Source organism: Physeter macrocephalus, chromosome 6 (genome assembly GCF_002837175.3).
Source record: "Physeter macrocephalus isolate SW-GA chromosome 6, ASM283717v5, whole genome shotgun sequence".
In the NCBI taxonomy this organism is placed as follows: domain Eukaryota; kingdom Metazoa; phylum Chordata; class Mammalia; order Artiodactyla; family Physeteridae; genus Physeter; species Physeter macrocephalus.
Genome location: NC_041219.1, coordinates 52,854,250 through 52,867,909, shown reverse-complemented (window position 1 = coordinate 52,867,909; position 13,660 = coordinate 52,854,250). Strand labels below are relative to the sequence as shown.

The following is a 13,660-nucleotide window of genomic DNA, read 5'->3' as shown; positions in this document are numbered from 1 at the left end:
TGCGCGTGGTGGGTGTGCAGCGGCTGTGTGTGGAGGGTGGGTGTGCAGAGGCTGTGTGTGTGGGGGGCTGTGCAGAGGCTGTGTGTGTGTGTGTGTGTGTGTGTGTGTGTGTGTGTGTGTGGTACGTATGCAGCGATCACGACCAGAGCTCCGAGTGGCGTGACCAGCTGGTCACTGGGGCAGGCGCGAGCCTCCTTTCTTCCAAACACCCCCAACTTATAACTCATCTACATTCAACCTTCTCTGTCTAAAGGCTGGTGCTCAGGACACCTGGATATGCCCACAAACTACAGGGTCCCCACCTCTGACGCTTCCTGGGATAGATGTTAAATGCAAACAGGCTGCGGTGAAAGTGGAACAGCATCCCTGCTTGTTAGCAAGGGACAGGGACATGACACACAGCCACACGCATCCGAAACAAGGAAGCACGTGCCGGCAGCACAGGTAAGAATGTGCTTCCCCTTCTGGACGTCACAAAATGCAGCATTCAGCCCCTTTTATGTAGACCACGTCCTCAGACGCCCTTCCAGCACAGAATACGGCATGAGATCACAGAACAGGACTCAGGACAGAAATTAGGAAAGCAGCACCCTCGTGACAACCGACAGAGCAGATGTGAAATGGCCAGAGGCCAGGAAGGGCGGGTTTTGACTCTCTTCCTTAGCCTTCCTGCGCGCTCTGATATTTCCATAAGGTATACTTTATAATCAGAAAAAACATCCAATACACACTGTTTTAAAAAGAAAAAACTGAAGGAAAAAAACAGCCAAACAAGGGGAGTTCCACCCCAGACCTGAACCTGAAACGAGCATGCAAGGGAGACACAGAGGCGTTGGTTTGGAGCTAGTCTCTTGCCTCATTTGGAGACATGAGAGACACAGATTTGGTTCACCAGCTGTAAGGGCAGAGAGGTCGTCACACTCATGGCAAATAGAAGTCGTTGACATTAGTTTCTGTGTAACATCGGGGAGATGGGTTCCTGTCTGTGTGCATCACTCTGACCCCAGCTGCCACGCAGAGCACCCAGAGCCCGCGTGCCAGGTGCGGCCTTGCAGGGTGGCCGTCAGCACCCACCCTCCCCAACTTCGGGTCAGGTGACACATGTCACTGAATGTGAAAAGCTGCAGATTATCATCGTGCAGCCAGGCACGTCTCGTGGATTCCCGAGGGACGCGTGACATGAGTGTGGCAGTGCATCAGAATTCAAACCACGGGCACCTGTGTGGGCTCCTCTGGCCCCTGCACTGGCCCCGGGGGCTGCCCAGCCAGACAGGCATCGGCAGCTCTGCCGTCAAAGGAGGGACCGGAGGCTCAGAGGGTCTGACGTGCGCAGCCCGACTAGGACCCGCCCTCGCTCTCCCGTTCCCAGCGCAGAGAGCCCTTCCTAGAGGACCGACAGAGGCTCCAGGCAAACCCAACAAAAGGACGCAGCTTGGAGGACAGGGGTCACACACAGAGCCCACTCGGGTGCCAGACCTGGAAGGGCCACCAAGCCGCCTCCGCCCCACCTAACGGAGAGGCCCAGAGAAGGCGAGTGGCTGGGCTGGGGACACGGTGAAGCGAGCCTGAAGCCAGGTTTCGTCTCCCTAAGTCGGGTGCTCTCCAGCGACTGCCTTGCCTCTCTGGTGGCCCGGGGCCGGTCCAGGACCCTGCGGGCTGTGGAACAGCGGGCAGCCACGACCAGTCCTGCGGCAACGCCCCTCCACTTGTTCTTTCTATATTTCCATCTCCCCTGCTTCCTCATAGAGGCTTTGCCTGCAGCACTGCATCCTCCCCTCCAACCCAATCTCCCCACCACAGGGAACATCAGGGTAGCTGGAGACAGAGTGGCTGGTTTGCCAGCCGTAGGGCGGCGTGCGGCATCTAACAGGGTGGAAGGCTCTGCCCGGCAGGCCCGGCCGAGAGACAGAGGGCTGGGGAGATACCTTGTTAGGAAAACTCAGTATGGAACAAACCTCTAGACTGGGGGGAAAACGAAGGGAAAAAAAAAGCTTGTGAAAACTGATATCACTCACACACACACACACACACACACACACATGTACACACACAGGAATGCTGGGGAATCTCAAGGATTTAAAGTTCCTAAAGCAAAACCAGAGCCAGGCTAATGCTCAAACCGAACAGACCAGCCAAAAATCTGCCAGCGTCAACTAAGGGGGGCAAACAGCACAGGGGAGGCTCGGAAGGGGGAGTGGGCAGGTGGGACGTGCTTCCCTGCCTTCCCACCACAACTCACAGCAACGATGAAAGCCCCTCCCCAGTCCTTTACACTACGTTTCTAAACCACTCATGTTCTTTCAATTTCCCCTTGAGACATACAAATCAAGAGGTGAGGTCTTTGAAAACTAGAAATCAGGTGTATGTATTTCAATTAATTTTTTTTTTGGTCACACCATGCCACATGTGGGATCTTAGCTCCCCGACCAGGGATCAAACCCACGCCCCCTGCATTGGAAGCACGGAGTCTTAACCGATGGACCGCCAGGGAAGTCCCCAGGTGTATATATTTCTAATTTAAAGTTCTCCAGAAGAGATGTTTTTATCTGAAGATGTCCAGTCGCCTACCCTGGTCTAGTGCAGCAAGACTGGTGGCTGGGCAGGCAGGACGCTGCCTCTGTCCTTTAATGGGTCCTTTGAAATCACAAGATTCAGCTTTGTGAAAAGGGGATCTTTATACTCTGTGGCTCAGAAAGAGACTTTTAACAGATTTGGTGCCTTTAAAAGTTAGCTGAGAGCCACTGTAAGACCCCACGGAAGCAAGTCTGTGTGGCGGGCAGAGGCCAGGCAGGGATTTGGAGGCTGGCCTCCTCTTACCCACACAGGAAGTAAGATTGGTGCTGGGTTTCCCTGTGGCTCTTTGGGGATGCAACAGTAGAGAAGCAATCAGATTCTACACTTCAGGCTCCAAATTTCAAAAGGGTAACATTTCCCCAAATAATGAGATTACCAAGCGCTCTAAGAAGGAAACATCAGCAGGAACTGAAAAGGGGGCTGATTCTGGCATCTGTTCTCCTCCCGGACTCTGTGGGAGGGCAGCAGCCTCTGCGTGCTGAGCAGAGCCCACCGAGGCTAGACTTTACACAGAAATCAGAGAACTGACAGAGCAGGAAGTGAATCGGGCAGCAGGGGTCATAAGGTGTTTAATGTAAGCGTTCATAATTCAGAGATACACTGAGTTCCTTTTTCTATTTATTTCATTTTCCCCTGGAATTTGTGGTAATTCTAAACCCAGAAGGCTAGAAGCTGAAGTCCGGGGACATAGGAATGGAAACAGCCAACATCTTATCACTCAAGCCTACAGGAGCAAAGAAAACAGAACTAGCCACATGAGGTAATCAGCGTGGCAACGGTATTCAAGCTGGGAGGGAAGGGTGAACGTAATTGTAAAGAAACGGGTTCCATAGTTCTTCCCAGGAGATTCTGAACAAAAAAATACTTCTCACATTCGTTTGCAATCGACATAAACGTTCCCCAGGGGTGTTGGGAAGCGGCGGGAAGGGAGCCCAGGACCTTAGTCAGGGGTGGGGTCTGTTAGTCGGGGTGTAAGCATCAGCCCTTTTACAGCAGCAACGGCCACGAGGTGGCAGCACCTGGACACCAGAAGCTCGGGGCCCTGGAGGGCCATGCGGAGGGGCGAACCTGTGGACATGGGGTGACAGAGCAGAGAGCAGAGGCCAGCGACAGCCCACCCCCAAGGAGGCCAGGAGGCTGGGAGCCTCCTTGCTCTGTCTTGAGTCGCCATCAGAATCATGCTTTGGTTTTTCAATGAACGGGCCAAGAAGTGACTCTCTTAAAAGGATCGGATTTCGGTAAAATATGAGAGTGATCTTTGTCCCCTCGTCTGTTGCAAGACCACTTTCAGGCATGGAGCCCGCATGGGGAGATGAAGATGGCAGACCGCCTGACCCAGGACGCAGGACTCCAAGAAGGCGCTGGGCTCGGGAAGCCTCGGGGGCAGCCACCCGGCTTGGCTCCTGATACGCGGGCAGCCTTCCAGGAGAAAAGGGGCCCAAGGTGTAGAGGTGAGACTCAGGCCTTGGCTGTTTCTCTGATCCGACACAAATGGTGAGCTTTGTGTGCAAGACAGCAAACACACCGAGCTCCTCTGAGACGGCGGTTCCACTTTAGAAGGCATGAGAACGGCCTGGCAGGTTTGTTAAGGCAGGTAAGCAGGCCTCACCTCCAGGGCTCCTGACCCAGAAGGTCTGGGGTGGGGCCTGAGGACCTGCACTTCCAGCCGGCACCACCAATGCTGCCACTCCAGGGGCCAGACACGGAGGACGGCCGCCTGGGACGTTCCCTGTCTTTGCTGGAAAGAGCTGCAGAGTAGGTCCCTGGACAGAGCAAGTGTATGCGTGCGTGTTGAGTGTGTCCGTGTGTGTTCCCACCGTCAAACAACCAAACGATATTAGTGGGGCCAGAGTGAAGATTTGAGGTTGACAGGCTGGGGTAGGCGAACTTTTATTTATAAAACATTAAAATAACCCCAGGCAGCAAAAGCTATCTCAGGTCTCCCCCTGGAGCACGTACGGGCAGGGGGAGGGTCGGGCATTGCTCCCTTTGAGCTGGAAAAGGGCCTGTGCTTTTGCCATCTGCTGGTTATCAGGATGACTTCTTGCTGTTTGCGAGCAGGTGCGGGGGAGGAGGGCATCAGCAGGGTTAGTTCAGCAACAGGGCTGCATACATACCACCCAGACGCAAGTCGATGAGGTCAGTGTAATAAGACTCTCCCCAATAGTCTACAACAAGGAATCGTGAAGAGAGTTACTGCATCAGATAACCCTCCGGTCCCCCCGAGCCTCAAGCAATGAACGGCGTGAAGCATAAGAAACACCCAGAGACGCAGCAGGAGCGGGACAGGCGGCAGCTGGAAAGCATGTGTCCCCCCAGGTGCCCCCCTGCCCCCCCACGTGCACACTGTAGCCACAGACCTCTGGGTGCAAGGGGTGGTCACAGAAACCCACAGGTGACTGCACTGACAGAACGCGATCAGCCGGGACAGAAGCCTTGGCTTGGTCGGGAGTCCTGCTGGGACTCAACCGCATCTAACTAAGATTTTTAAAAACTCAAGGGCAGATCAAAGGCCACGAACCTCCCTAATTTCCGAATATCAGAAGCCCCAGGCTGAGGGGCTGAAGGCGAAACGTGAACACCCTAAAAAGCTGCGTCAGGAACCAGCCCTCGGCCTGCCCTGTCCACACCGACCCCACCAGCAGCAGAAGCGCTTCTGCTGGACGGCCTGAGATGAAGGAGGCCCTGTTTCTTCTGCGTTCAGCCCCCAAGGTCTCCAGCCCCTCTAAGAGCAGGCAACGGGCGGCAACGTATTCTCGTTCATCATCCTCCAGGACCCCGACACAGGCGCTGTGAGCGAGGGCGGCCCCCCAGGACCGTAACGCACGCAGCGTGTAGTCGGTTGCGGTTCGCTACCCTTTCCTCCACAACTCACAATCTGACAGCTGGTCCTGGCAGCCTCTGGTTCCACACGAGGGCTCCTCCTTCCAAAACACACACACCGGAAAGCAGACTGAGGCTGATCCAGTGGGTTCTAGAGACAAAGCGGGCTTCCCAGCTGCCCCAGACCAGAAACCTCACGAGTCTCAGTCTTATCCAAGGCTCTGAAGCTAAACTTGCCGTGCGGGTATACGTGAGATTCAGAACTACGCGAGCCTTCTCTGGAAGGCAGCTAGGCCACCAGTCCGACCCCTCAGAAAGCCCACTGGGTGAGACCGAATGGCCAGTTCAGGGAAGGAGCTGACCAGCACTACTCAGCCCGAATGGACTTCTCAAAGGCTCGGCCGCGAGCAAGCAGACTAGCAGGAGGGATGGGACACAGAAGCCCAAGAGAAGGAAGGCACAGTTGAGCCTCAAAGACGACCTCTGTCAGGTGGGAACAGAGCCCCAGGGGCTTCTGACAAGAGGTAGCCTAGGAAGTGATGTGCTTAAAAGAAAAAAAGCGGGGCTTCCCTGGTGGCGCAGTGGTTGAGAGTCCGCCTGCCAATGCAGGGGACACGGGCTCGTGCCCCGGTCCGGGAGGATCCCGCATGCCGCGGAGCAGCTGGTCCCGTGAGCCATGGCCGCTGAGCCTGCGCGTCCAGAGCCTGTGCTCCACAACGGGAGAGGCCACAGCAGTGAGAGGCCCGCGTACCGCAAAAAAAAAAAAAAAAGCAAAAAAGCGAACTACTGGGTTCCTGTGTCAAGTGTTTCCCAAATGCACTGTGGGAATCTCCCAACGGAGGTACCACAGCCCGTCTTTGAAACAGGAGACGTGTATTTGGACAGAAGTTCTGGGAAGCTTAGCAGACTCTGGATCAGAATTGTGGTTTCAACCAGCTCTCTGGAAGCTTCGGGCTCTTCAAGTGCTGTTCCGGGGTCTCCCAAATATCCGATTCACAACTACTTTTAACTCATCAAAAAACTTAAACACGGCTTCCCTGGTGGCGCAGTGATTAAGAATCCTCCTGCCAATGCAGGGGACACAGGTTCCATCTCTGGCCCAGGAAGATCCCACATGCCGCGGAGCAACTAAGCCCGTGCGCCACAGCTACTGAGCCTGCGCTCTAGAGCCCATGAGCCACAACTACTGAAGCCCGTGCGCCTAGAGCCCGTGCTCCGCAAGAGAGGCCACAGCAATGAGAAGCCCGCGAACCGCAACGAAGAGTAGCCCCCGCTCGCTGCAACTACAGAAAGCCTGCGCGCAGCAACAAAGACCCAACACAGCCAAAAATAAAAAACAAATTAAAAACAAACAAACAAACAAAAAACTTAAACAGGACACATCATGTTCGAATCTTTGATCCGCCAATGTGTAATCCACTGAGTGCTGTTCCGGGGTCTCCCAAATATCCGATTCACAACTACTTTTAACTCATCAAAAAACTTAAACACGGCTTCCCTGGTGGCGCAGTGATTAAGAATCCTCCTGCCAATGCAGGGGACACAGGTTCCATCTCTGGCCCAGGAAGATCCCACATGCCGCGGAGCAACTAAGCCCGTGCGCCACAGCTACTGAGCCTGCGCTCTAGAGCCCATGAGCCACAACTACTGAAGCCCGTGCGCCTAGAGCCCGTGCTCCGCAAGAGAGGCCACAGCAATGAGAAGCCCGCGAACCGCAACGAAGAGTAGCCCCCGCTCGCTGCAACTACAGAAAGCCTGCGCGCAGCAACAAAGACCCAACACAGCCAAAAATAAAAAACAAATTAAAAACAAACAAACAAACAAAAAACTTAAACAGGACACATCATGTTCGAATCTTTGATCCGCCAATGTGTAACCCACTGAAGCCCATCAACATGTTAATCTGTGCTGCAGGTAAACTCGCTTCTGTGAGGCCCCAGGACCAGGCTTCTTCTGCCCTCTGTGTGCGAGTGTCTGCCCTGCCTGTGACGCGTGGGAGAATGACACTTCATTCATCAACTTCAATCCTGGCCTGCTAGCAGAGTCTCACTCTCAGAGTGTCCTGCCAGGGTGGTCCTCCAGGTGCAGGGTGGTCCTCCAGGTGCCAGGGTGGTCCTCCAGGTGCCAAGGTGGTCCTCCAGGTGCAGGGTGGTCCTCCAGGTGCAGGGTGATCCTCCAGGTGCAGGGGGGTCCTCTAGGTGCCAGGGTGGTCCTCCAGGTGCCAGGGTGGTCCTCCAGGTGCCAAGGTGGTCCTCCAGGTGCAGGGTGGTCCTCCAGGTGCAGGGTGATCCTCCAGGTACCAGGGTGGTCCTCCAGGTGACACAACACATAGCACACCTGGTTCTGGGTTCACTGTATGTTTGGGAGCATTTATCTGAGATTTCTTCTTCATAAGGAATCTGAACTGTAGTTGGATCTGTAGTGATTCCACTGAGAGAGCAACTCTGACTTTAAGCTGCAGACACCCAGACCGTTCTCACTGTGCCCGTCCTGAGATTCCCACGGCTGTATATGACCTGCCCCCACCTCTGCACATCAGGTGCCCACCCTGCGTCCAGGGCTGGACTGGAAATGGAGGGTATTAACCCTGCAGCTCTCCACAACCTGCATTTTCAAATTTGTGTTTATTAACATTTAAAAGTAATTTGGTTTTTTTTGCGTTAAACTTGAACTCATAATTTGACTTGTAAAAAAGCGTTCTTGGGGCTTCCCTGGTGGCGCAGTGGTTGAGAGTCCGCCTGCCGATGCAGGGGACGCGGGTTCGTGCCCCGGTCCGGGAAGATCCCACATGCCGCGGAGCGGCTGGGCCCGTGAGCCACGGCCGCTGAGCCTGCGCGTCCGGAGCCTGTGCTCTGCAACGGGAGAGGCCGCGACAGTGAGAGGCCCGCATGCAGCAAAAAAAAAAAAAAAAAAAGCGTTCTGCTGCTGATTAAAAAAAAGTTTGAAAACCAGTGACTTAGACGAAATCCTGGTTGTATATGTTTACAAAAAGGTAATTATGTAAACAACTAGTAAGCGGAATTTCAGCAAAATCCCAGGTCAATCTTCAGTGGTCCCTTTTCTCTGGCCCCTTGGCAGGCAGCAGACTGAGGAATGCAGCCTGCTGTGGAAATGCCAAGGGGCCACCGTGGACAAACCGCAGGGCAGCTGACAGACATCTGAATGCCAGGCGGAACCATCCGCGCTGGGTGCGCATCTGGACCTCAGAGCCCTGTGGGGCACGGGGGCACTTAGGCGAACTGTGACCCCTCTCCACCTCGGCAGGAGGAATCTGAGGGTCCAAGTCCTCCTGGCATCTTCTGCATGAAGAGAGAGCAGAGGCGGCAGGGCCCGCGGGTCCCCGTTCCCACTGCTTGTAGGGCGGCTCCATCCAGGTGGTCAGGCTTGACCGCGGAGGCCGGGCCAGGGCACGCAGGGCGGGGGCCCTGTCGGGTGAAACTGAGTCCCCGCTCCCGGGCGCAGGCGCTGGCTCGCCTCCCAAGTCAAGTTCTCACATCTCGCCTGGTAGCACAGTGAGTCCAGCATCAGGCACAAGACAGCACAGCCTCATCTTCCTGCCTCGCGTCCCGCCTTCACCTGAAGGCCACCCTGAGCCGACTGCTAGCTGCATTCCGTGGCCGTGAAGCATCAGGACGGGAGACCTCCTCTGTGCCTGACCCCAGTCCTCCAGAACCCCACGAATGCATCCTGATACCAGCCGCTCACTCGGAGGCCAACCATTGGTCAGTCTTCCAGCAAGATCAGAGGCAGCGACAGGCCGCATTCGTGGCTGCCTCTTCCTGATTCGCCTTCAGTTTACCCTCAGCCCAAAGCCCAGAGGACCCGCCCCCCGCTCCCGAGGAAAACCACGTCACCACCTGTCTTCAACCCTTGTCCCACGACTCTAGTGCTGACCCTGGAGGCCCATGCTCTCTACAAAGGGATGGAGGCTCCAGATTCGGGGACTCGGGAAGGCAGGGAGGAATCACTTGTGCCTGGGTTGGGGCTACAGCTGGGGCTGGTCCAGTGGTTTCAAGGTCCTGAACCAAGAGGGCCTCCTGGGCCCTCGGCACCTCTTTGCTCTCCGAGCCCCACTGTGCTGGGCCCACCCACAGGCTCTGGGGACAGTGGTGTGGCTGCACTGCCCCCACGGCTCTGCCCCAGGAAGGGCAGTCACCAGCACATGGCCCTCACAGCCACTTCCCAGGGTCTGCTCTGCTTGGGCTCTGCCCTGAGTGCCCAGCCTCCAGGACAGAGCCTGGTCCACCCGGGGCACCAGCTCCACCCGTTGGGGCGGGGGGCAGGGGTGGCCTGCACGAGCAGTTCTGTGATGGTTCCTTGTGCACAGCCTGCCCCATTCCAGTCACTGTCTTCTCAAGGAAAAGATGGGGAGGAGGGAGGAGAGAGGAGGCCCAGGGCGTCAGCAGCAGATGATGGGCCGAGGGGACCGCCAGCCCTGAGAGTGGGCGGGGCAGCCCCAGATGCATGGGCCTTTCTCCTCCTTTGCTTAACAGAAGCCCCAGCTCTCGGTGACGAGGGGACCAGAGAGAGGATCCTGCTGGAGACTAGCTGATTCCCAGGGGCGGGACAGGAAGTAGCCTCCCGCGGGGCTGGGTGGGCTTTCCTCGGGGATCACCCGTCCACCAGGAACCCAGCCGGTACCTGCTTCCCCACGCAGCGCCTTCTCCACGGCAACCCCTCTCTCCTCCAGCTGGCGCTGCTTCTCTTCCACCTGCTCCAGCTGCCGCTGGATGATCTGTGGGCGACACGACAGTGTGAAGGAGGGAGAAGGGCGAAGCGGGCGGGCGCCCAGAGCGCAGCACGAGCGCACGAGAGTGCCAACACCCCAGCAGGGCTCTTGAAAGTCTCAAACAGATCCTGCTTCGACAAGATTAAAACTGCCCAGCGCAGACTTGTGCTTGCTAGGGTCAGGGCTTGGGGTGAGGGACTGGGAGTTTGGGGTTAGTGGCTGTAAACTATTAGATGTAGGATGAATGAACAATAGGTCCTGATGTACAGCACAGAGAATAATAGCCAATCTCCTGGGAAAAACCATCATGGAAAAGAGTATAAAAGGAATGTATACATGTAGATAACGGAATCACTTTGCTGTACAGCAGAGATTAAGCACAACATTGTAAACCAACTCTACCTCAATGAAAAAACATGGCTCCACTCTGCATGGAGCGAGGCTTCTCGGGGATGACTGACACCTGGGAGGACCTCCCACCCCGAAGCAGCGGCAGGGACATATCTTCACACAGAAAATGAAATAAAATCCAGGGATCCAGTCGTGCAGGGAACGCAGACCCAGAGTAATGTCCAGGGAAAGGACGAGAACACTGGTTTTGGAAAACCAGAGGAATATCTTTGCTGGGAATGGGTTTGCTGTTCATGTTTCTTGCTGTTGTAGAGCTTTTGATTATTGTCCTAATCTTTATGAACACAACTATATACATATGATTTCATTAAAAAACCACATTGTATTTAGGTATCTTTTAATACTTCACACTAAAAAATTATTTTTTGTTAAAAAAAAAAAACCTGGAAGGCCTGGGTCCCTGAGGACAGCTCCAACCTCTAAATCCCAGGCGCACCAGAGGCCGGCCAGTCACAGCGGCCTCTTGCCAACAGCTCTGACAAATGCACGGGCTGGCTTTACAGTGGTTCCTCCAGAGCTAGGGATCTAGGATGCTCAAAGCCTGGCCCCTCCCTTTCACCCAACCACTGCCCCCCCGCGAGGCTTCTGTAGTGGCACGGAGCGGCAGCTCTGCTCGCCTCTTCTCCCGCCCTCCTGTGGGTGCGGTCTCCCCGCTGCTCACCTGGGCGCGGTGCAGCCGCTTCAGCTCCTCCTGCTTGGCCTGCCTCCGAGCTGCTTTCTGCACGCGCCGGGTCAGCTTGGTGTTCAGCTCCTCCTCCGTGTAAGTTCTCGGCTGGAGGGGACGATAGGGGTTTACTCAGTCAGGATCACGGAGGCCACAGGGCAGGCAGGGGTGAGGTGTGCGCAGACGCCCAGACCCTCGGCCTGGCAGGAGCTCCACAGGCCAGGGGGCACCCAGAGATCCACAGGAGATGCTCCCATGGGGCAGGGACAGGAGGCTGGCTGCACAATGACTGCTGGGCAATTAGGACGGGAGGGCAGGGCGCCTTTACTGCTGAGATCACCTGTTTCCCATGTAAGGACGTCTGCTCTTCTTTAAGACAGTGGGGGTAAACATGTTGATCAAATGCTCTCCCCAAGCCTCTTGCTTGTAGGGGTCACACAGGGAAAGGAAAAAGAAAACCCAGGATCCTTCTACTTTTTGTTTGGTATCAAAAGACACTTGTTTCAGAGGAGCACTACTTGCAAGGTTCTTTGAAGAAGTCACGCCTGAAGGAAACAGGGGTGCTTCTATTTTAAGTCTGAGCGAACCCAAACCAACTAATGCAGCTGGAAGAAGGGTGCCGGTGAACCTGGACAGATCAGGGGTCTGCACACCAAGAGGAGGGAGGACGTGCTCTGGCAGGGCTGGGGGGCTGTCAACAACGGAGGGGCGCCCAGCCAAACAGCACAGCTGCACGTGCGAACGTGGCGTGGAGGCCACAGCAAGTGTCGGGCACGGTGGGTGAATGCGGGCAACACTGAGGGACACCTTTTTTACTGCCTCCAAGAAAACGAAAAAGGAGCCTTTGCAGACTTTAAGGGAGCTTCCGAATTTAACTCAGGAGTTTATCCTGGTAATCTTTATTCTAAGAGTTCCAGTGCTAGTGGTGAGCCACCACCTAAGGACCGTCTCAGGACTCCCCGAGCACGTACCCTGCAGGTCACGGAGCCAAGGGCTCAAGAACTCCCTGTTCCTGTGGCGCCCAGGCCCAGAAGGGCCTCCCTGCCCCCACTGGCACCCGGTGCAAAAGCACCACATGGTCCCCCAGCCTGCGACAAGCAAGGCACCTCCCCGTCCTTGCCCGTTGCCGCCGTCCACGTGTGCGCGGACATGGTTAGCGAGGGTTCGGCTGCCGGCCGGGCGGGGCTGCAGCAAGGCCTTCCCACAGGGACGGGACACGGCCTTCGATGCACATCACGTCCTGAACATAAACCGGCTTTTAAGGGGACGTGATGGAGAGCAAAGCAGAACGGCAATAATAACAACGATCAAAACTTAAAAATAGAACCCAGAAATGGAGCAAAATCAGCTACAAGTTTAAAACAAACATGCACGGCTAAAACGCACGATGGCTCCTCCTGCGTCAGCCAGGACGGCTGCGTGCAGGCTGGGAGTGAGACGCCAGCAGCGCCACCTCAGTGAACCCGCCTGAGTGAGGCCTGGGGTCACTCTTCTGCTGAAAAGTCAGCGCCGCCTTCACTTGCCCCAAATTTCCTGTGCTCTGTCCTCCGTCCCCTTGCGTGTAAAGTAACCACAAGGTCACAGGAGCTCTTTCTCTGTGCAAGTTCAGACTCCTCCTCTGGCAGAATGCTGCAGGGTGATGGCTGGGGGCAGGTGGTGGGAGACCCGGGTAGACTGCAGGTCACCCAAGTTCTCTGCCCTGCTGGTGTCCCTGAACAGGCCCCAGCAGCCCTGGGAGCGGGTGGCCATCTCCTGATTATACACCAAGAAAGGGACCTAAATGGCATGAATAACAGACTTCCACCAGGGATACTGCAGGCAGTCAGCATGGCCTCTTCTCACCCACTGAACCTAGAACAGAGCTGCTTGGCAGCCCCATTAAATAGCTCAAAGGCAGGAAGGGAGCGAGAGGGGCGGCCGCTTCTCCCAGGTCCGGGCCTCCCGGAGGCCACACATGGTCATGTGTGCACATCCTGCCTCAAGCCAGAGTGAGGAAGGTTTTCATTATCAGAACAAGGCAGTTAAAAAGGAGACAGGTAATTTCCCCATGTGGCACATGAAAAAGTCCAAAGGAACTAGTAACTACAGCCTGAGGACGAGCACTTATCTATTAAATTAAAGGGGGTGATTGAATAGCCAAAACAACCTTGAGAAAGAAGAACGGAGCTGGAGGAATCAGGCTCCCTGACTCCAGACTATACTACAAAGCTACAGTAATGGGCTTCCCTGGTGGCGCAGTGGAAAAGAGACCGCCTGCCGATGCAGGGGACGCGGGTTCGTGCCCCGGTCCGGGAAGATCCCACGCGCCGCGGAGCGGCTGGGCCCGTGAGCCGTGGCTGCTGAGCCTGCGCGTCCGGAACCTGTGCTCCGCAACGGGAGGGGCCACAACACTGAGAGGCCCGCGTTCCGCAAAAAAAAAAAAAAAAAAAAAAAAAAAAGCTACAGTAATCAAGACAGTA

At 55.7% G+C, this 13,660-nt stretch overlaps 1 protein-coding gene across 25 annotated transcripts in view; it reads right to left on the bottom strand.

The window, feature by feature from the left end:
* Positions 1 to 13,660, bottom strand: part of MICAL3 (microtubule associated monooxygenase, calponin and LIM domain containing 3) — a 177,330-nt gene that overhangs the window by 8,361 nt on the left and 155,309 nt on the right. For 23 of the 25 annotated variants that reach the window (XR_008617618.1, XR_008617617.1, XR_008617616.1 and 20 more), the window contains 3 exons: positions 11,199 to 11,309; positions 10,039 to 10,132; positions 4,692 to 4,742 (listed from right to left, as the gene is read on the bottom strand). Coding sequence is in view for 22 of the 25 variants with exons in the window: in XM_028490750.2 (XP_028346551.1) it covers positions 4,692 to 4,742; positions 10,039 to 10,132; positions 11,199 to 11,309 (256 nt within the window). In the remaining 3 variants the exon portion in view is untranslated. The remainder of the gene's footprint in view (positions 1 to 4,691; positions 4,743 to 10,038; positions 10,133 to 11,198; positions 11,310 to 13,660) is intronic. The other 2 variants (XM_055085383.1, XM_055085387.1) reach the window with 1 other exon arrangement.